The 23999-nt window shown below is 40.5% G+C and overlaps 1 protein-coding gene across 1 annotated transcript in view; it reads right to left on the minus strand.

The window, feature by feature from the left end:
* epha5 (EPH receptor A5) overlaps window positions 1–23999 on the minus strand; it is a 105851-nt gene that overhangs the window by 77546 nt on the left and 4306 nt on the right. Inside the window, exons 2-3 of the mRNA XM_077243266.1 lie at window positions 22920–22984; window positions 1143–1806 (exon numbers count right to left, since the gene is read on the minus strand). Coding sequence (XP_077099381.1) covers window positions 1143–1806; window positions 22920–22984 — 729 coding nt within the window. The remainder of the gene's footprint in view (window positions 1–1142; window positions 1807–22919; window positions 22985–23999) is intronic.

The following is a 23999-nucleotide window of genomic DNA, read 5'->3' on the forward strand; positions in this document are numbered from 1 at the left end:
ATTTTCTTTGAACGATATTCGACTTTTGCTCCTCTATTGTCGAATGGCATTTTTGGCAGAAATTCACATCCCTACGCGAGGCGAACTATTCTCAAAGACTTACTTTTAGACATTATTTGGGTAGCACACATATTCTGAATGCCTTCGGCAGAATTCAAATGAGCCATTTTAATCTAGATTAATCTAGATTAATTCCAAGATTCCAGTGAGATTAATCTAGATTAAAAAAATTAATCTATGCCCACCTCCAATATATATATATATATATATATATATATATATATATATATATATATATATATATATATATATATATATATTCAAGAATTATGCCTAAATTAGAGCACTAACCTTTCCAAACGTTGCAGTCTTTCATTTACATCCCAGCACTGTACAGTAGATGAGCTTCCGTATAGAAAAAATTTCTATAGTTAAAGAGATCAAATGTTTTCTAGGACACTGATACAGACTGATCCATTACAATTTGATTATGGTGTTTCCTGGAACACAGTGAGCCCAACAAAAATCTGAGAGAAAACTTTCCTGTCAAATTTGAAGACATTTCCTTTGAAAAGTTAATATTTGTGAGGCACAAACATTTTGCTCAAACTTCACATAATTTTCAAACCAGATTGTCTCAAGTTTGTTGCAATACTATAAGTAAATGGTGTAATAGACACAACAGTATCCGGCATGAAGTGGGCTACTATCAAGTTAGGTTGATTGTCTTGTTCATATTAGTGAATCATTTGCCTGTCATTCTTACACATTCTGACAGCTGTTTCTCTACCAACCCACTTCTACCATTTGCTGCATGATTAGCACCGCCTCTCACCACTGAGTCACGTAAATCCTTCTAACCATTCTGAGAGAGTATCTTAAATACCAGCAGTATCTTAAATACACACGCTACCATTATGAACATCTTAAATATAAACTCCGCCTGGCATAATACATGAGAAATTAAAACCGTAAAATCACTAGATTGTGAAATGAATGTCACAGTCTACCCACGCCACACAAAGAGTTCAGGTTCTCATCATCGTCTGTGACATTCAGAGACGCAGTTCAAGGGGAATATGTTACACACGTGTGGCATCGGCAGCGCTCGCATTTGCATAATAATGAAGATGTTCACCAACCTTGACAGGAGCCATTAACTTCATCATGGCCCGCCTGGCACATGCACCTCCCAATGGGCACCAGCCACTCCCCCTCCGCACTGCAATGCATTCTGGGAAGTTCATCAGCCACCGAGTTGTTGACGCAGGTCCCTGACACCTCCAGAAGCTGTGAGGAATCTGCCCCGGTTATAGTATCCGGGAAGAGGGCCAAATTCCTGACAACAAAAGGACACTTTTTGTAGAAGACCCGGACGGAAACGAGCGCGATACACGCGCCCAGGTCTTGGAAAGCCAGGTAGAAGCCCTTCTTGGTCAATGGACCCACATCCCTAACTTCCGTGTTCAGTTTCATGACCCTGTCTCCAAGGTCAAGCTCTGTGAAGCTCTCGTCGGCCGCGATGGTGTCAATCTTCGAGTATTGGCTTTCCCGAATATTCCTTCTCTCATCATCGTTGGCTTCGTAATAGTAGACATTGAACGTCTCCTTGCACGTGCCCAGACCTCCGGGAAGACTGTTGCAGTCCCGTAGTGTGAACTTGAGCTCCACAAACACTCGCTGGGCACCTTGGGTTAAAATCCAGTTGGTCTGCAACCAGTTGTTCTGGTTGTGCTCCATCACCTTACACACCTGGTACGTGTGGATGGGTGCATAGTTCTCGTCCACCTCTCCGATTTCTTCCCACTATAACACAAGAAGAGAAAAAGCAGATTAACCTGTTAACTGTCACCCCCCTTTTGGAGCATAGATGTGGAAATGCACTATTCAAACTTGAATGGTTGTACATCATGAATGCTTTGGAATACAGACGCAAGGTTGTTCACTTTAGCACTTCAAAAAATGTTCAGTGTAAACTTCAGTGTAAAAAAGTGATATAAGTTTAAGTTTATTCTACTAAACATTTTTTATGTTATATAAAATTTGGCATCACATTATTTTAGTGTCCTTGTTACATATTACATGTACTTACTGTAGTAATAACATTAAATTATGCATAATTATATGCAAATAACCCTAATCCTAACCCTAACTTTATAGTACTCTGTAAGTACATGTTATTAATTAATTTTACTCTTTATTTTTTTTGTGTTCGGGTAATTTTGACCCGGAGAGAAATTGTTTTTTGTTTTTGTTCTCTTTTTTGTTTTTTTAGACTAAAACTTACTGACTTTGCACACACAGGGTATAACTACTTCCCAAAATGTTGGAATAATTGTTGTACAATTTTTTTTTACTTTTTGGGGATTTTCCCCCCAAACCTTGTACGCTTGTGATGTTCCCGGTCAAAAATGACAGGCCCACAAAAAAACAAAACAATTCTGCTGTTATGCTATATTATCACCAAATATTGGATTCACTCTTTTTGTCAACTTGTTTTCTTTCAATTAAGTCAGGTTTTTAGATTTCTTTTTGGAACTGACTAATCGTAGGCCTAATTGATCTGAGCTTATGCACCTCATGAGGTATTTGAGTGAAAAGCATTTTCAGTAATTTGTCAATATTCAATATATTTTTTTTTTATTGCACTGTTTATCACACTAGTGTGCAATAATGTTTAACCAGGAAGTTTTGAAATTATTTTACAAGTCACACTTGTGAACACTGTCAGACACATAAAGTACAACCCAAAATGTATATTTTACAAAATAATTTGGGCTCTAAAATTGTAATACAATCAAAGTCACGTCTAACCAGGTTGTGTTCCAAATTTGAAGTTGATATCGCATACATTTAGTTTCAGACCTTTACAACGGTATGTTTTGTTAAGATTACAAAAAAAGAGTTCGTTCATATAGTCTGTGAGGGGCTGTTGCTTTACTTATTTTATTATTAAATTTATATTTAACATACGCCAGTTCCCGCCTCCTCCTTCCCTGAGCCTTCAACATTGTTACAATGTGAAAATAAAAATAAAATTGGGGAATAAAAAAGGCATTTCCAGTGTCCTGCTCCCGGGACGCTAGCAGCAGAGTGGCCTCGTCCCAAATCTAGGTCTACATTTGGGTGACATAATGTTCGTGCTCGGCAAAAGGGTGCATTGAGGGCACGTTATGCCCGGAAAGGGTGCGCTCGCCCTTCTGAATCATGAAATGACAAATGATACGTGCTGTAGTGGACTTCGTGGACATGTCATTTGGGTCAAGTGCCTTCTGGGAATTATATATTAAAAGATATGCAGTGGCTGATGCAATAAAAGTGGAACTGGATTGTAAGGGTGTCTCCTCAAGTGTGGGCACTTTCAGCGCTGTGGACTAATCCTTAAAACTCCTTTTTACACCATCACTTCCTTTTTTTGTGAACTGAAATGAACAATTATCATTACCATCACATTTCAAATTGTGTACTTTGTGTAGGCTACTATGATTCTGTGATGGAAATGACATTTGTGGAATAAAATGGCTGATGTCGTAGTAATGTTTAAGGTATTTTTTTATATCTAGCATTTTATGTATCCTAAATGCACAAAATTAAATACATTTTCACACCTTATGCATAATTTGACAAAATCTTGCTGGGAAAAATAAAATATACTATTCACAAGTTGATTGTTTACTTCACACATAACATGTTTTTTTATATTTTCTTCGCACATCATATCACACACGTCTAATATGTCTGCCCTAGTCCTAAAAACATAACATACATTACATTCTGACAGTAAAGTTAGTCAATTCCATTAAACACTGTACTGAGGAATGTTGGGGAAAATAATTGTATTGTAACACAGTACTGTACTCTTGCACATTGTGACATCCATTCACACACCACAAGCGTCACATCTAACAAAATATGTTTTGCTGTCCGTAGAGATGCTCAATAACAATACATCAGGTGGCAGAGAGACTGGAAAAACAATCTGCCAGCTATAATCTACGCAGTCAGGAGGCTTGTAACATGGCAGTTAACAAAGCAAGACCACAGAATGCACCCTGAGGGCCCGAGCGGCCCTTCAGCGCTCTTCAAAAGCGCAGTCAATGACCAGAGAGACCCTCCGGAGGCCTCGTATTACCTCTGCCTGACACTCTCTGAAAGTGAGCGATTGTGAGCTGTGTGGACAGTAGAAGAACTGAAGTCTGGACCACTGGGAGTCATACAGCGAGTGCTAATCGTAGAGTCTCGCAGTTCACACACTGAAAACTCACTGGCTCTTTTAGTACAACTTACTTACAGGAGCACAAACTGTGGAGTTCTGTGTCGGCAGTCATTTGTTTCTTATTTATTAAATTCAAAGTCATTACTGCTTCAAAATGTATTAAATACATCAAGCACAGGGTCTTTATCTCGATCTAGTTATAAACTTTATTTGAAATAGTGTAATATACATGATCTATTTTTGCAGTATGCCCTTGTGAAAAAGAAGTCAATTTCAGCATACTTTTAATGAGAGTACTTATTATGGAGATTCTTGGCCCTATCTTGCACCCGGCGCAAATGACTTTGTACACTGACGCATGTATCATTCCTATTTTGCACTCGAGCAAAGCGGACTTTTCCCTCCACAGACACACGTCGGTTAACTAAGAAATACACTTGCGCTCCCCGGGGCAGTTCAGCGCAAAGAGGAGGCGTGTTCTGCGCAAACTTTCCCTCATGCTATTTTGCTGTTCTATAAAACAATTGCGCCACTGACCAGAAAAAAAGTAGTCTAAAGTCAATGGCGCGTTGCGCGTACATTCAGATGCTATTTTAAGTGCGCATGCTTGGCCATACTACAGAGTGTGAACAACGCGCATACACTGTAGATGATTCTCTCATCTACACAGATGCATTTAACTTTTTGCAAATGATACATTATTATAAGGAAAAATATTAAAACACGAGGAAAATCATTGTTGTGTCCATGACGATGGGGAAAATAGGCATAAAGCTTACACATTTACCCAAATTATTATATGCATGTTTAACCGAAGCTAATTTGGGTGGGTTTGTCCCATCCCCAATGTCACCTCTCTTTCTTTTACGGCCCTGGCGAGAACATCAATCTCCTCGGCTGAGAACCGATTCTGAAGCGCGCCTGGTAAATGCGCCGTTATAATAGTATTGCGCCATGGAACAAGCGCACCTCGTTTATCATGCTCTTAAAGGGAATGTGATATAAAGCTCTTATTGGTTTGTTTCCCGTTACGCCCAAACCACACCTATGAATAATGAAACTACTTCAGACCAACCCCTTTTAGATTTGCGCCAGGCACAAGAGGCATTTATCCCGCCGGGAAAATAGCAACAGCGGCGGGATCCGCCCACAAAGTTACTTGCGCTTTGCGCTTTGACAATTGCGTTTCAGATCGTTAAAATAGGGCCCAATATATTTTAAAATAATATACTTAAATGCAAACTGAGTCTGACATATCAGCCACTTAAACTGCGGGTTAGTTGTAATTAAATCAAAATGAAATATGGTTTAAATGTTCAATTAGCTGAACTTTTGAGTGTTTTTTTTGACGAGGACTTACGTACAAGTGTGTGTGTGTGTGTGTGTGTGTGTGTGTGTGTGTGTGTGTGTGTGTGTGTGTGTGTGTGTGTGTTTGTGTATATAGACAGACATTATTACAAAGTGCACCTTTAAATAGTATAATGTACTTAAGTGTGTTAAGAAACAAGGTAATGGCCATTTTAGTGTTATTGTTACATATGTTATAAGTAGCTACTGTAGTAATAACTATATAATTACATGCAACTAACCATAAACCAAACCCTAATCCTAATCCTAACCCTATAGTAAGTACATGTTGTTAAATAATATTACTCAGTACTTAATGTATCATTACAAACATGTTATGGAACAAAGACACCTACAAATAAAGTGTTACCAGAAACAGTCATGAAAGTGTACTCTCTTTAAGAACACTTAAGTGGGCTTTAAATTAATTAATATTATATATTATCTGCATGTACAATTAAAAAAAAAAAAAAAACTTTAATACACCACAAGTTCACACTCCTTTCAATTAAGCACACTTTTTTTTGCAAACGTTTAGAGTGAATCTTCACTGAGGAATGGGGAGACTCTGTCAAAATAAGCAGTACAAAAAAGAGCATGCTGCACAAAATATTCTTCAGTTATAGGTAATTGTTAACAAGGTTTTAGCAAATATAATCAGTATGACTATGGCAAAGCACATTCAATAATTCATTGGAATTATGAACCATTCAATAAATAATCATTCAAAGCACGTAGTCACCCATTCAGCTAAGAAAGATATTCATCGCTTCTTTCACTTATTGTGTCCACTAACGAAATATTGTCATGAAATCATTTATTTACACTGTTTTGTATCTTACATAAAATTCTGGCATGAGCTGTATCCAATTTCAAAATCTCAGCTGGAAAATAAATCCGTTTCACAGTGCCATTACTACTCTTCCTTTATCTCTCTCTTGATTTTGATAATCTGCCTTATAAGACGACATCCTAACCTAAACAAATCCTCGTAAGTGACTGATTTGGAATATGCAAATAGCGTGTAGACTCAACTCATTAATTCCAACAGAGTTTAGGTTAGCATGATGCTAAGCTAACACTGTAATACTCTAATGGAACATTTTAATTACATTCCAGTAAGCCAAACGCCCATATTACCATCTCAATTTTACTCGAGCAGAGGAGATCATATTCAAGGGCTATAGAGCCCTTTGGTGATGCATCAGTGCCACAATGATACAGAAAAGTGTGTATCACAGATTTCTCCAATATGAGTCACTGTGGCCATGATCTGGTAAATTACATTGGTAAAGCTGCAATTTAGAGAAAGTCGCCATTTGAAATGAAAATGGGCCTGAGTGAATGTGGATCATGCAGATAACCAAGGGCATTTGGATATTCGTTTCAAGCTCTCATGTGAAAATGCATTACTAATAGCTACCAGGCACCCCAGGACGACAACATTTCTGACACAGGATGAAGATGAATAGATCATTCGAAAAGGCCTTCATTACAAAAACACATTGAAAAAGGAGATTGCACAAGGATGCATGTCACAGCTGTGTAGTGATAACATGAATCATATCAAGCCAAAGATTGAAATGGTACACCTGGACATCAGCCTGTCATATTTGGTGGCCCTAGTAGTGCATGTTAATGTATGCCTTTAAAAAAATCTGACAATCCTTAAACCCTTTATTTTTTGTATAAATCTGAAAATGAATTCCTTAATGTGTGTAGTAGTTTTAATAAAAAAAAACTATTTTCCTTATAGTCTTCGCACTTTCTCTTAGAGTAGATTTAACACAATGTTGCCAAATCCTAGAGAGCTGCCCTGCTGCCTATTCCTTACATGCCTATTAAAAGGTAAGTTCACCCAAAAATATAAAATAAATATCCCATATTTTCCCATACTCACCCTCACACTTTTTTCAGCTAAACACTGGTCTTATATAATTATATTAATAATATATCATGTCTCTTCCAAGCTTTATAATGGAAGTGAATAGTAACTGACATTTTGAAGCCCAAAAAAAAACACATCCATCCATACGACTCCAGGGTGTTAATAAAGCCCTTCTGAAGTGGAGCGATGCGTTGCATTGCGTTTTTGTAAGAAAAATATTCATATTTATAACTTCATAAACTATAATCACTTGTTTCCGGTAAGATTAAAACAATACTCTGTTACTAACGTAACCTCGGTTCTCTCTGGAAGAGGGAACGAGTATTGCGTAAGCTAGCTTACGCTACGGGTAAAGTCATCTTTGCTCGAGATATTGAAGCCAAAAATTATCCTTAATTTTGTATTTATTGTCAACGCAGTGCAGCAGCTAGCAGACCTAGAGCAGGCCATATTGCGCTTCGCGCCCTCACGTGTCATAGCCCGCCAAATTGGGGGTGGCTTAGCGTATAAAAGCCAGGCTCGTAGGTTGTCTCACAGGTTTCATCAGCTGAAGCGATAAGACGCTTGTGGCGCCTGCACGGTCAGGTTACGCAATACTCATTCCCTCTTCTAGAGAGAACCGAGGTTACATAAGTAACCGAGTTACATTAGTAACCATTAGTAACCGGTTCTCTCGTATTTCGTAAGCTAGCTTACGCTACGGGAACCCATTGTCAACGCCGTGCGCGCCCAGCCTCCACTTCCTGAGTCCCAGGGATTCCCGGGGAACATAGATAAGTGGGAAACAGGTGGCCAGCGATGCGGGCCAGCACATGTTATAAGCACATATAGGGTATACAGACCTGCGTCGCCGGTCCATAACTATTCAACCTATAGTGCAGCTCAACCAGGAGAGCTAACGTCGCGTGAGGGAAGTCCGTGCATACTAATCTGGGCAAGACAACACACTACTCACACTGACAGAAGTCTAGCCTGCAAGGCGGGAACTTCCAGGTTATAAAACCTAACAAATGTGGACGGAGAGGCCCAGCCTGCCGCCTAACAAATGTCATGAATGGAAATTCCGCTGGACCAAGCCCACAAAGAGGCCACGCCTCTGGTGGAATGTGCCCTAATGCCCAAAGGGCTTTGCAAGACCTTTAGACATATAAGCAGATGTGATAGATTCCACTATCCATCTGGACAGACTCTGTTTCGTGGCGGCGAGACCCTTGGTGCGCTACCAAACGAGACAAGAGCTGTTCCGAACGCCTGAAAGGGGCGGAGGGCGTAATGTAAATCCTGAGCGCCCTGACGGGGCAGAGGAGATTTACATCACTCTCACTGTCGGATGCAGGCAGAGCCGAGAGAGAAATGACCTGCGCTGTGAATGGGGTGCCCAATATTTTAGGGACATAACCATGTCCTGGCTTGAGGATGACTTTAGAGTCATTTGGCCCGAACTCAAGATACACAAGCTATTTTTTCTTTTAATCTTTAACACTTCAGAAATGTACTTCAGCATATGATATAGGCTATAGCTTAATTATCCACAATTCAGGATACAGTATTAAAAAAAAATGTATATCATGTAATCATGCACAAACTGAATTTGACTTGACTTTAAGCACATTATTGAGCCCATCTCTGAGGAAAGCTAGGTGACATTTTGATACAGCAAGAGAGAAGACATTGATGACATGCTTTTGTTTATTTGGCAAAAAAGGAGAATGTGTATTGCTATCTCTACAGGGACTTATGTGCATTTTTAGCACACAAAGATTAAAATTAACTTGCATTTATCAAACTGTCAACGTCAGTGTAGCTCTTACAAAATGTTTATCTTTTAAAAGAAAAAGAGAGAAACTCTTAAAGCACTATCTTTTAAATAAGTCAAAATATGTTACACATAATTGTCTATAATGAGGCTATAACAATAGAAAAGGCATAACCATAAAGTGAAACATAAGTTCAACCTCAACACAAAAACAGTATCAACAATGCTTCTATTCCCTGAGAGTGAGGATAATTTTTTTTTACTTGAAATTAAAGTGCAGTATTTGGAAACATATGACTGGAGTTCTTATCTAAACTTGGTGTCACTGTATATATTTAAATATCATAAGTAGCATGAAATACAAAATGTTCCCACACACCGGACTTATACGACGCTGGCGCATCCTCCAACTCCGGTTAGCCTTCCTTATATCTCCCACTTGACATTTCTATACGTGACGAGACCTGCAGCACTCCATACTCCACTTTTACTGTAGGCTTGTTCGACTTGAACCGGCGCTGCAGAGACAGATCGGTTTATGACATCAAAGTACCGCGAGAGTGATTGAAAAGCATACGGAGCCGTTGCTCTCGCGGTACTTTGATGTTATTCATCGATCGGTCTGTGCAGCGCCGGTTCAAGTCGAACAAGCCTCATATTTATGTCCATTGTCCACACATCTCTTATTTCGCGCAAAAAGTAAACACACTGTCTGAGGTCACGGGCACGGGGTTACATTGCGCATGCGTCGAATCGTGCAACGCACACACGCACCGAACCGAGACAAGCGAACCGAACGGTTCGGATATTTTTTCATGTACCGTGCCACCCCTAGTATGTATAGATAATTTCTTTTGTCCTTGCATTCTTTGGGATCCTGTGACACACCTGTGTGAATTAATATGCAGCTCATTACGTATGTGGCACATTATCCGGCCTTTGTCTTCTCAAGTGTGAACACGCCTCCACGCATATTGCCTTTCCAAACAAAAGGTGTCTTATAAAATTTAAATCAATGTATTGTTTTGTGTAAATGATTAGGCAGGATGATTTTCAGATCATTTTGAAGCAAAAATTCTAGGCAACAACACTCATTAGTCAAAAGTCTTGTGGACTATGTGTTTTGTGGCCTTATTTCAGACACTTTAAGTTTTAGTTTTTTCAATAACCACGCATAAACATTATTCTCTAAAAAATACAAACATGTACATACATGTTGCTCACATATTACGGTAGCCCCGTTTGTGCTATATAGAGTGAATTTACACCTTTGCCATTAACATCTTTATAAATAACTGAAAAAAGCATAAATGTCAGAGCATGTCAGAACACCTCAAGGACCACAAAATCCCCTTATACCCCAGAGGGTTAACTGATGAGAGAGCTGTCAGAAAAACGGTTTTGAGCGAGAGGTACTTTAGGTCCACGGAGTCTAACAGTTCAAAAGGGAAAGCTTTCAGGGCCTCTAGGACCAGTGAAAGATCCCAGATGGGAACCGAGGGGGGTCGCGGGGGGTTCATCTGTCTAGCTCCTCTAAGGAAGCGAATGACGAGCTTGTTCCTTCCTATTGGCTGGCCGCGCGTCGACTCAGTGAACGCTGCAACGTCCGCCACATAGACTTTAAGCGTGGACGGGGACCTGCCCTTATCCAACAGCTCCTGAAGGAAGCTAAGCAACCCCGGGACCCCGCATATTCGTGGGTCTAGATCTCTATCGGCGTACCATTTGGAGAACACCGACCTTTTAGACGCGTAAAGCCGCCTCGTAGAGGGGGCTCTGGATTGCGTGATCGTGTCCATCACTCCCTCTGGCAGTACAACGGGTATCCGTTGATCAACCATGCATGTAGAGACCAGCGCTCTGGATGGGGATGCCAGATTGAGCCGCGAGCTTGAGAGAGGAGGTCTCTCCTCACCGGAATCAGCCAAGGGGCTGTGTGGGACAGCCGCATCAGCTCCGGGAACCAAGTTTGATTCTCCCAGCGCGGAGCTATAAGGAGCACCAAGTGGCGCGTTTCCCTGATTCTCTTGATTACCTGTGGTAACAGAGAGACCGGAGGGAAAGCATAAAGTGGGAGGCTGGGCCAGATTTGGGCCAGCGCATCCTCGTTCTTTGAAAAGAACAGCGGGCAATGAGCGTTGTCTTTTGACGCAAAGAGGTCGACTTTCGCTTTGCCGAAAAGGCGCCATAGTAACTGGACTGTTTGGGGGTACAAGGACCATTCCCGCAGGGGGATGTGGTTCCTGGACAGTGTGTCTGGACCGTCGTTCAAATGGCCTGGCACGTGCGCGGCTCTCAGCGAGCGCAGGCGGCCCTGAGACCACATAAGAAGGCGTTCTGTCAGATGGCAGAGGTTTCTGGATCTGACGCCGCCCTGGCGGTTTATGTAGGACACCACAGACATGTTGTCCGAGCGGACCAGTACATGGTGGTCCTGTATGAACGGGGGGAAGCGTTTGAGCGCGTTCTCGACCGCTATCATTTCCAGACAGTTTATGTGGAAGTGTTTCTCTTGGTCCGACCACAGGCCAAAGGCTGGTCTGCCCTCGAAGACGGCGCCCCAACCCAGGTTGGAGGTGTCCTTCGAGATGATCAATCGGTGTGTAACAGCCCCCATCGTCACTCCCCGCTGGTACCATTCGGCCGCTAACCAGGGCTGCAGAGCCGAAACGCAGCTCTGAGTCACTCTGATTCGCCTGTAGCCTGAAACCCAAGCCCGGTGAGGCACTTGGGAGTTCAGCCAGCGTTGTAGCGGGTGCATGCGCAGCCGGCCCAGCTGAAGCACAGCCGCAGCTGATGCCATACAGCCTAGCATCCTCTGGAATGTCTTCAGAGATACAATGCTGCCTTTCTGGAAAGACGCGGCTAGCTGTTGAACACGGCGCGCACGCGCTGTGTCGATAAGCGGGCCGTCTTAGCCACCGGGTCCAGTTCTATTCCTAGGAAGGAAACTGACTGACTGGGCAGTAATGAGCTCTTGATCCAGTTGACCGTGAGACCCAAGCTTTCCAGATGGCTGAGAAGCGCAGCTCTGTGAGATATCAGTTCCATCTCTGACTGGGCTAAAATCAGCCAATCGTCCAAATAGTTCAGAATTCGCAGCCCTTTCACTTTCAAGGGGGCGAGAGCCATATCCATGCATTTCATAAATTTATGGGGTTCTAAGGATAGGCCGAACGGGAGGACGGTGTATTGATATGCCCGACCGTCGAATGCGAATCTCAAGAATGGCCTGTGACGCAGGGCTATCGGAATCTGAAAGTATGCATCTTTCAGATCGAGAGAAACGAACCAATCTCCTGGGCGAATGTGCGCGAGGATTTGTCTGGTCGTAATCATTTTGAACGGCCGTCTCATGAGAGCTTTGTTCAAATGTGTCAGATCTAAGATAGGTCTTAGAGCTCCGTCCTTCTTGGGTACGAAAAAATAACGTCTGTAGAAGCCTGACTCGGTCTGAGAAGAGGGTACTAGTTCTATGGCCCCTTTGCACAGCAGTTTGGCTATTTCTGCGCGGAGTAGATGTGCTACATCCACTTTCACTTTCGTCTCGGTCCGAGCTCGAAAGTGAGGGGGACGGCGAGCGAACTGAAGCGACTTATCATGCTTAGCACCCAATCTGTCACACCTGGAATAGCCTTCCATGCTTCTACATGTATAGCTAGGGGCAGAATGGACTCCGGGTTTCCGTTGGCCGCGCAGCCCGGGCTCGGGAAACTGTACCGGAGGCTTGAGCGGTGCGCGTTCAGTAACGCCGGCTCGCCGACATCTGTAACTGCCTGAACCACTTGATATGACCCGATTACTGGGAAAGGGGAACATTTCGTGGCGATATTTATTGCGAGCGGAGCCTGGGGCGAAGTGTTTGTCCGTAAGCGTGAGTGCTCGTGGGCGGTCACGTGACTTACGTTCATAACATGGCCGCTGTGAGGCTGTTGCCGTGTAACAGAGCGTGCAGCGAGTAGGTGTGAGCACAGATTTGTGGGCACATTGTCTACATCTAGCACTCGAGCGGCATTTGCCAGCTTTAAGCGGGCCTCGTAAGCGGGCACGTAACTTACATTCATAGCCACGGGCAGAATAGCCTCTGGGTTCCGATCGCCACACTTCGTGGGCTCGGAAAACTGAACCTGAAGTATGGGTGCGGCCCGCGCGTCCTCAGTGCTTGAATACGGCGGCTCGCTGACAGCCATAGCTGGCTGTTTCATATGTGATGTCCCGATAGCTTGAACGTGGAACGTTTGAGATAACTTTGTGATGCGCGAGCAACGCTGGGCGTTTATTAGTAAGCGTGAGCGCTCGTAAGCGGGCACGAAACTTACATCCATAACCCTGCGCGCGCCCTCGGATCTCGAATACGGCGGCTAGCTGACAGCAATCGCTGGCTGTATCACTTGTGCCGTCCTGATTGCTTTGAATGGGGAACGTTTTGTGATAATATTGCGCGGAAGCGGAGCCTGGGGCGAAGCGTTTGTCAGTAAGCGTAAGCGCTCGTAAGCGGGCACGTGACTTACATTCATAGCCATGAATCGAGCGGCATTTGCCAGCTTTATGCGAGTGGGCTCTGTGAGTGTGAGAGACACGGGGGTAACGTGCTTGCGTGTAGGGGTAAACACTGAGATGTGGGCACATTACTACACTTAAACACCACGGCATGAGCCGGATAACCAGACGATATACTCTTGAAATTTTGCAGGCGAGCGGGTTGCATTACCGGCTCGTTGGCTGCCAAATACATCGCTGCAGTAGCCTTTTCTTAGGGGACTGACAGGGCGAAATGTTTCAATGATGGTCCGGCCACGGCGGGACTCAACCATCTTTTGAGAGACTTGGGTCGTCGTAGCAATGGCGGTTGTGTGCAGGCGAGCGGGTTGTTTTACTGGCTCGTTGGCTGCCGAATACGCCGCTGCAGTAGCTTTTGTAGCCTTCCTGGATCGAGGAGGAGGCGGAGTGATGAGAATTCGACCACTCCTCGCTGTCCGATGTCAGGATGGAACAGCTGTCACCTAGGTCCTTTCCTTCAGCTTCGTCCCCTGAGGCGGCGGCAGTGCGGGCCGAAGCCGGTAGCTGCGCGTCCGGGAGGGGTGGAGAAGGAGAGAGAGAGAAGCTGGCAGGATGTAACGTAATCCGACGAGCTCCGGGGTGACAGTTTTCACAGCAAAGGCCTCGAGTCCAGCCCGCAATATGGCCTGCTCTAGGTCTACTAGCTGCTGCACTGCGTTGACAATAAATACAAAATTAAGGATAATTTTTGGCTTCAATATCTCGAGTAAAGATGACTTGACCTGTATCGTAAGCTAGCTTACGCAATACGAGAGAACCTCACATAAGAAAACTGTGGCTCTGTAGTGTTATCAAAGCATTGCTCTGTTCATTTGAACATTCCTAGAGCAACATTGGCTCAGCCAATAGCGTGAGTTTAGGGCGGAACTAAGGTCTTGTCTGACCAGCTACGTCAGGGAAGTTTATTATTTTTGGATTTCTGTTTGGTGAATGCTATAAATGTTACAACCTTCACCTGTCCACCTTATTTTTCAATGTGGAAGTAAGCTATTTTCTGTATATGTGCAAGACAAAATTAAATAGGAAAGTGAACTTCTATTTGTTGGAGTTCCACCGTAATTCTGCTTGAGTAAGATGGAAAAAAGCAGAGTACTGTTACTGTAACTGTATTAGAAGTTTAGTCTTGGGTCTGACATTGGCCCAGTTCTGGGGTGAGGGAATAAATCCAATTAGTGCCAATGAATCAAGAGGAGGTTAACAGACTGGGTTTGACTTTAAGATAGATTAAAACCAGATGGTGCATTTAGTGCAAAGAAAAAAGAAACTACTTGAATAATTTAGCATAAATATTTATTTTCAAAGTTATCTGGTATGCTTTTTAATTGAATTTAAGAGTAGCATTAACAGTCTACAAAAAAAACCTTGTGTTTCATGGAAAGTCTGGAACGACACCAGAGCAAGGGTGACAGACTATTCAACTTTGTTTCAAACTAAATGTTTGTAGTCATTTATTAACCCTCATATCGCTCCAAACCCATAAGAATTTTGATCATATTTGAAACAAAATTACAATATTCTTAATTAAATCTGAGATATTTCTGTCCCTTCACTGAGTCTACAACACCAAAACTTTAACCCTTAAAGCCATTAATAAATTTATCACAATGAGTCACGCATTTCAATCCTTTTCTTCTGAAAAGAAATGATTGCTTTACATGATGAACAGATTAGTAAAAATGTTGAATGTGTTTATACCTGTTTATGAATATAAAAGGTCTGCAGTTTCAAAGATCAAAGCGCAGATAAATAGAGTTATTGTCTCCTAAAAGAAAGGAACCGATTCTGAACTGCCTGAAATGAGTCATCAATTCTTTCTTACTTCCTGCTCGAACCTATGTAGGTTTGTAAAAGAATTGCATAATGCCAGCCTATGTCTTCATCGGCTAAACGTGCACAACGTCTACTTTGCGCTGTAACCACAGACTGGGTCATCTGACTAATCAGAGCAGATTAGACCAATCACAACAGACCGGGCTATCTGACCAATCAGAACAGAGTAGACCAATCACAACAGATTGGGCCATCTGACAATTCAAAGCAGAGTAGACCGATCACAACAGACTGGGCCATCTGACCAATCAGAGCAGAGTAGACCAGTCACACCAGACTGGGCCATCTGACCAATCAGAGCAGATGAGGCTCTCGGAAAGGAGGGTTTAAAAGAGACTGAATAATTTATTGAACCATTTCAGATACTGTGAGAAAAGAGCTGATGCTGCAGTGTATATTATGATAATATTTTTAGACTTTGAATGCATGTAAATGTATTGTAGAAGACCTCCAAAACAATATTAGGAACCTTTACAATAGCATAACAGGGTCACTTTAATTCAGGCTTTTATTCTCATATAAACAATGATCAACGTACTTAAATGGCACATCAAGTATGGTAAAAAGAGAAGAACTTAGGAATAGGGACAAGTAATGCCCCCATTTATGATTTTCATAAATATAATCATATAAGCTTAATATTTTGCTGTTATTGCATAGTTATATTTTTTAAAAACAATACAGTGAGGAGCAAATAGTATCTGCCACTATTTTCACTAAGTATAAACAGCATCTAAAAAAATATTGCTATTTTAACCATCTATCACTCTATCACATTGTAAATACCATCTATCACTCTATCACAGCATCAAACGTATGTCAAAGAAGAACAAAAGTCTAATGGGGTTTCAACAGCATTAGGGTGAGTAATTCATATTTTTGGGTGAACTAACCCTTTAACAACAGTAGTCAGTGCAACCTGTACATCTATGCTATTATGTGTCTAACCGACCAGTTGAAAAAAAAACATTTAATTTATTTTTTTGTTGCAGTATGGTACCTCTGTGGCTATTTCACTTGTAAGGCCTTTCAGCATATACATTTCTGTGAACTATCATCACTCAAACTCTCATCCCCTACTAAGACCCTCTCCATTTTCTCTTTCTCTCTCTTTAAATCCTTCCCTCCGCTACCACAGCACACTTATTTACCAATGTTTTCTGCCCCTAAAACCCTCAATTCTCCCAGTGTGAGTTAACATGTGCTATAAGCATGCATTTTCCCATAAACCCCAACTCCTAGAGCACGTCCTTCTCGGTTGTTTACTAACGCTTCACCACTGACTTGCAATAACCCTTCATTACCCACCAATCACCATCGCCCAGCCATCCCTGTCATTGCCGCCCAGGGTCCACAGGGGGGCGGAGCTGAACATGACTGACAAGCATGGTTGAAAACAACTCCCTGCTATGATTTTGGCTCTTTGCGTGAGAGTGTGGTGGGACACGTGAATGTGACTTTTCAGGGTGGGTGAAGCGATGCCTCTGCTGAGCATCACATCAACGTGTTTTTCCCCTTCTGTAAAAGACAGGGAAAAAAGGACAGCGGTGTGAGCCAGAGGTGCCCTAGGCCCGCACAAAGCCCGGATTTAGCTGAGCTCCTGTAAACCGCTTCGTTGACTTGGCAAATCTGGCCTGTTCTGACAGCGGTGAAAGCAGCATGAAGCCAGGGTTGAAAACAAACAAACCGGGGAGAAAAGATAATCGCTGGTATTTTGTGATGTACCTGCCAGTACAGATTGCTGATTGTAGATCCAAAAGCCCCAAAAGCCTCCGCGTCTTCAAAAACAAGCAACTAACCCAATTGCTTTACCTACGTGAACCATGCAAACAAGGATTTAAACAGTTATTATATAAAAGTTCTGTTCCGAAATCTAGTGAGCTGCCTATCTAGACAGCATGTTAGGCAGAAACATTATGCTAAATCTTTATGCCTCATTTCTCTCAAACTCCGCTTCCGGAGAATCCCAGAATGCACTCCAAAAATTTCAAGGGTTAGTTCAAAATTATAATTATGTCATAATTTACTCACCCTGAAATTGTTTCAAACCTGTATGAATGTATTTATTCTGTTGAACACAAAAGAAGATATTTTGAAGAATGTGGTAACCAAAAGTAGATGGACCCCACTGACTTCCATAGAATAGAAAAAGAATACTATCAACCATTTGGCTACCTACATTCTTCATTATATATATATATATATATATATATATATATATATATATATATATATATATATATATATATATATATATATATATATATATATATAAAATGAAGAATGTGGGTAGCCAAACGGTTACAAATATTTTTGTGATGTTTCCATGATGCTTTAAAAGATGGTATGATTTGCATACTTTTCCTTGTGGAATTGACAGGATTTGTCATATAAAATCTGATTCTTATCTTCAAAAGTCTCTCCTCATCTGTAATTTAATCACGTTATCATGTTTAATATACATAACGAGCAATACTTCAGGGCTAACTGGAGGAACATTGCATGAACAGAAACCAAACAGCTGGCTTAGGAGCTGTCTTTAACAGACAAAACAGTTTGTTGCTCTATGTGGTTGGTCCAGCTGGTTAGGACAAAAACGAGGCTTAACATGGAAGAGATAACTTTGATTACCCGCATTATTATCGTCCAGGTCTTGTTAGGACACAATATCAGAGTGATGCAGTTAGCTTAACAACATGCTAACATCTGGGCATCAACTGTGAGACTCATGTGCTCTTCATATAAGGAAGGCTTTCAGTGAGGAGTTTCTGCCACTAAAGAGCATTCAAAATAAGTCACTTTTGTTCAGTTTCTATTAGGATGCAGCCTTAGACTATACAGAGACTCTAGATTAGATAGAAAAGATGGAGATAGCAAATGTCTGACCATAGGTTATGTAAGAATTGGGTGGTTTAGGTTTCTCTTAAAGGGACAGTTCACCCAAAAATGAAAATTCGCCCATGATTTACTCACTCTGAAGTCATCCTAGGTGTATATTACATTCTTCTTTCAGACGAATACAATTGGAGTTATAGCCACGGCTCTGCGGGGGTTAATAAAGGCCTTCTGAAGTGAAGTGATGCGTTTGTGTAAGAAAAATTGACGCACAACGTAATGACGAACGTGGTTGCCCAGCCCTGTTTGTTTGAACCGCGAGAGGCGTCAATTGGCGTCATTGCGTTGTGCGTCAAGTTCAAGTGTTACTCTGTTGCCGTAAATCGATGCGTACAGCTGTATGCCGGAAGCTAGTTATTATAGTCGATAAAGTTTTAAATATGGATATTTTTCTTATACGAACGCATCACTTCACTAAAGAAGGCCTTTGTTAAACCCCCGGAGCCGCGTGGAGCACTTTTATCATGGATAGATGCACTTTTATGATGGACTTCCAAAGACAGAAACGGCCATTCACTGCCATTATAAAGCTTGGAAGAGCCAGGACATTTTTTTTATATATAACTCCAATTGTATTCGTCTGAAAGAAGAAAGTCATATACACCTAGGATTGCTTCAGGGTGAGTAAATCATGGGCTAATTTTCATTTTTTGGGTGAACTATCCCTTTAATATGTTAAAGCATCAAACAACGGTTAATACCTAGATAAATTAAGAGTGTTTATGTGGCATATTTCTCATTAGTGACAGGCTTTACTGAATCTCTTGAAACTGCTGAGCTGCTCCTAAATCCATCTCACACTCCGGATGCTCTGTTGAATTAATATGATTGTGCGTTTAGTCAACTCTAACAGCATAACAAACATCCCAAGCCTTGCAGAAACAAGCCTAACTCACATTATCAATCCCAAATCTCACTTTACCACCAACCTCACTACCCTAGGTCCAAAATATAATAACAATTGGATTATATAACTGTTTTATTTAATGTGAGAACTCTCTCTCTATAACTGCAATTGTATCTACGTCCCATTTTGTAATGGTGATCTACTCAACATCACTCTCTGTACACTTGCACATGCACCACTTTTCTTTTTTTTCCTTTTCTTTTTTTGAGACAATCACCAACAAAAAAATGGCATTGCATGTTTTTTTGTTGTTGTTTTTGTATTATTATTATTTGTACAATGTTAGATGAACACAGCAATGATTCAGTATAATGGTGCATATCAAAATATTACCATCTGATATTGTCACTGTATTATCATCCAGCTACAGTATTTATTTATTTATTTTTTTGCAAAAGAAATTGTGAAAATATGGACGTACAAACAGCTGAACAATTTATGTAAAAACGATTAGGTTTATGGGCATTCGGCCCACATAACACTGTACAACCATTTAATAAATGCTAAAGTATCTGATATTTCAAGTGACATATTCACAAGGGCCTTCTTTATGATGTAATTTCTTTGTTATTTGTTAGAGTTTTTTATTTTTTTTATTTCATTTTTACTTTCTATTTTTTGGTTTGATTTTTTTCTGCAGGTTTCTGAATGTTGATCGCACCACACAACTTTGATTTGGTGGACTTTTTTTATTTGCATTTTTATTTAATTTATTTTTTAGAAAATAATATCAAAACATCAGTTCTAATGATTTATTTTAGAAAATTCATTATTTCAAGGAGACTTTTTACTTCACTATGATATCAAGACATTATGTATCATCATCATCATTTTTTACTTATATATTAAGTATATATAAAACAAAAATATATATATATATATATATATATACATACATACATACATACATACATACATACATACATACATTATTTTGATGGTCCATTTTAGACGTTCTACCAACTATAAGTAACTTTGCAACTACATGTCAACTAACTCTCATTAGAGTATTAGTAGACTGTTAGGTTTAGGTGAGTAGAATAAGTCGACATGTACATGCAAAGTTACTTATGTCCAAAGTGGACCAACGCATTAAAGTATTACCGAAATAACAAATTAAATTTTATATTCAGAAAAACATGCTAATCATAGAAAAGGTGCAATTCATTTACTGAATATACAAACTACATTTTAACGTGTTCTGAATAAATTAATAGATTTAAAAATTAGTATCATATTAAAGTCGTTACCTGATCATCTATTCTGAGACTGTGAGGCTAAACAATTTCCTACTTCACTGATGGCCTTTTATACCTTCATTTCCATTGAAATTGTATTCAAAAAAGATTCACTCAATACAATATGTATAATAGAATATCTTTATAAATAGTGTCACAAAACAAATCTGATTAAAGAAAGAAAATAACAGCTACACCAATTCAGTCAGTCTTTTAAATCAACTGTTGGATCAAACTCAATGCATCTTGTATAATAGCAAGACTAGTTAGCATTCCGCCTTGTTGACATAATCTTCATAAACTGCAAGTGTCACCCTTGAGTAATGTGAACATCTGATAATAGAGCAAAAATAATTTCATCTCAATAGCCATTGAGAAGGATCTGAATAGCCCTCTGATGAATCTGACACTGATTTATCGCCCCTTAGATGTCACATCATATTCAGGATATCACGCATGGACGTTTGTATTTCCATCTCAAAGGAGGAATAATCGCCTCTCATAACAGGTGTTATGCAGCGTGCCTGGAGACTTTAGGATCTATTGTCGGCCTGTATTGTTGCATTGGAGGGCAGGTGCAGGTAAGCACAATGCAAGCACTCTTTTTTACCATCACAACAGGAAACTGAATTAAGCTATAACCGCACACTGTAAACACTGGATGCAGGCCGTGCTAGATAACAATAAAGGCCTCTAAACAACAGCTGAGACGAGCAAGCTGATATCGAGAATGGAGAAATCACAGTGTTTGCACAGTCGTAAAGCAAATACACATTCTTGACAAAATCTTGAGAATCAAGCAATAGCTTAGCATGGGCCAAACACTAAAATCAAGCCCTAGATCACAAGTACTATTCTTGCATAAGCAAAAAAGAACTAGGTGATGTCATGATAAGATGTTAAAGAGATAGTTCACCCAAAAATGAAATTAGCCCATGATTTACTCACCCTGAAGTCATCCTGGGTGTATATGACGTTCTCCTTTCAGACGAATACAATCGGAGTTATAATAAAATATGTCCTGGCTCTTCTAAGCGTTATAATGGCAGCGAATGGTAGATTATTTTTTGAAGTCAAAAAAAGTGCTTCTATCCATCATAAAAGTGCATTTATCCATCATAAAAGTGCATCTATCCATCTTTATAAATTTAAAAACTATCTTCCGGCCAAACGTACATATGGATTCCACTTAAAATTCGACTTGTATAGCGCAACTTATGCGAGTAATGCGACATACTGCTGATATTCACGCTACGCCATGATGCACTACGCTAATTTCAAAGTCATAAGTTGCATAAGTAGACTTTGTATGTTCGTTTGGCCAAAAGATAGAATTTTGCTAATGTTAAATATGAATTTCTTTTTTACACAAACTTATCGCATCGCTATAGAAGGCCTTTGTTAACCCCCCAGAGCCATGTGGAGCAATTTTTATGATGGATAGATGAATTTTTATGATGGATAGATGCACTTTTATGATGGATAGATGCACTTTTATGGACTTCAAAACAGAAACGGCCATTCACTGCCATTATAAAGCTGGGAAGAGCTAGAACATTTTTTAATATAACTCTGATTGTATTTGTCTGAAAGAAGAATGTCATAATCACCCAGGATGACTCAGGGTGAGTAAATCATGGGCTAATTTTAATTTTTGGGTGAACTATCCCTTTAAGATGATTTTTGGGGAGGCATAAAAACAGCATGATACTGACAGACCTAAAAGAACACTGGGATATTTATTCTCCCGTTCTGTACAAGTTTTTAACTGCTTATTCATTCGACAGCCTGTCAAAAACAACCTAGATACTCAACACGTATGCTCCTTTTCTGCTGACAAACCATTTCATCTAGCTTCAGCTTTCTTCACTTTGGTATTGTCAATGTATTATATGCCAAACAACAGAAGGAAATAGAAAACAACGATATATATAAAGTTGGCCATTTGTCATTAAAATTCCACATATTGTTTGCAGGGTTTCCCAATCGGCTGGCTCGACAGAAATAAATTGTTTTTTCTGATTGTCACAAAGAAATTAGAACAGCAGGTTTAGTGTGTCTTTGTGCCTCTTTTAGAACAAAACGGGCTTCCCTTCTTCTCTGTTTGTCTCTGACCTCTTGTACTACCTCTCTCTCTCTCTGTGCTACGCTCGCCACGTTCTATTATTTTCCACTTTGAAACTGTCTTTTCTGCCATCAAGGGAATTGGAAACCTTGAGATGTTCTCCTAAGCCAGCTCTTAACTCAAAGTGCTGAGAGACAGGAAGATGTGTGGAACTCACCCCATTCTTCGGGTAGGCGACCCACCCCAGGTCACCAATTACAGAGCGAGAGTCCAGCAAGTTCACTGCAGGAGAACAAGAAACGGGGACAAGTCAATGATCTGGAGCTGTAAAAGTAGTATAAAAATAACATTTATATGCAGGTTGCATTACTTCACAGTAGGGATGTCAATGTACACAAATTCCTATGATCTATCGTCGTCTAAAGCAACAATCAATTAATCGATTCATCATTAGCCTTAATACTGCAATATGCGTCTGCTGCAGTGGGTTAGCCAGCAGCATGACAGGGTGTGTACATATTGCTCAAAACGCAATGTTCCTCACCAAATGAATGAGAAGGATTTTAGGCAAAATAAAGGGCTAGTATGATTGTAAAATTAATTGATGTGATTGATAATTTAATTAAGTTACTTATTTAGTAATCAAATATAATGACTAATACAACATCCAGAGCAAGTACAGGACTTGCTACTGCCAATACATACACGACACGCTGCTGTGAGCAAGAAACGCTGCTGTACAATATAGCGTACATTGATTTACCCATAACAGATCCAGACGGGTGGAGCTGGGGAAGGTGGAGGGTTCTGAAAGCGCACTGCACTGCTATAGCAAATGCTGACCAAGTATTTGAAGGTTGAGCAGTGAGCTCATTGGCTACTGAGACAGCAGAAACCAATCAGCTGCTCCCTATAGAGAATGATGTTATTGTAACCAGATTGAGTAAAGGACCAATCAGACTGCGCCATCTAGAGTTTCATGACAGAACTTCATCTCATTCATTTTTGTACTATAGATTCTCTAACATTTTTTTTTAAATTAATGTTTTTTAATTATAATTGTACTTCACATTAATTGTGCCACAATATCATCTAGTTCAGGGTGACATTTTATTAGATTTATATTTCACAGGTGTTCATACATGTTTTTTTTTTCAAAATCTGATTCAAACTACCTATGGAGGTGGTTTAAAATGCGATTCCAATCACACTTTTACATCACTCCTAACACAACACGATAATGTCAAAACTAGTGACGGAAATGCTAGAAGTATTGAAATAGTGTTCAAATGATATG

This window comes from Siphateles boraxobius, unplaced genomic scaffold (genome assembly GCF_051911475.1).
Source record: "Siphateles boraxobius isolate OS27281-9 unplaced genomic scaffold, OSU_SipBor_1 25, whole genome shotgun sequence".
NCBI lineage: Eukaryota > Metazoa > Chordata > Actinopteri > Cypriniformes > Leuciscidae > Siphateles > Siphateles boraxobius.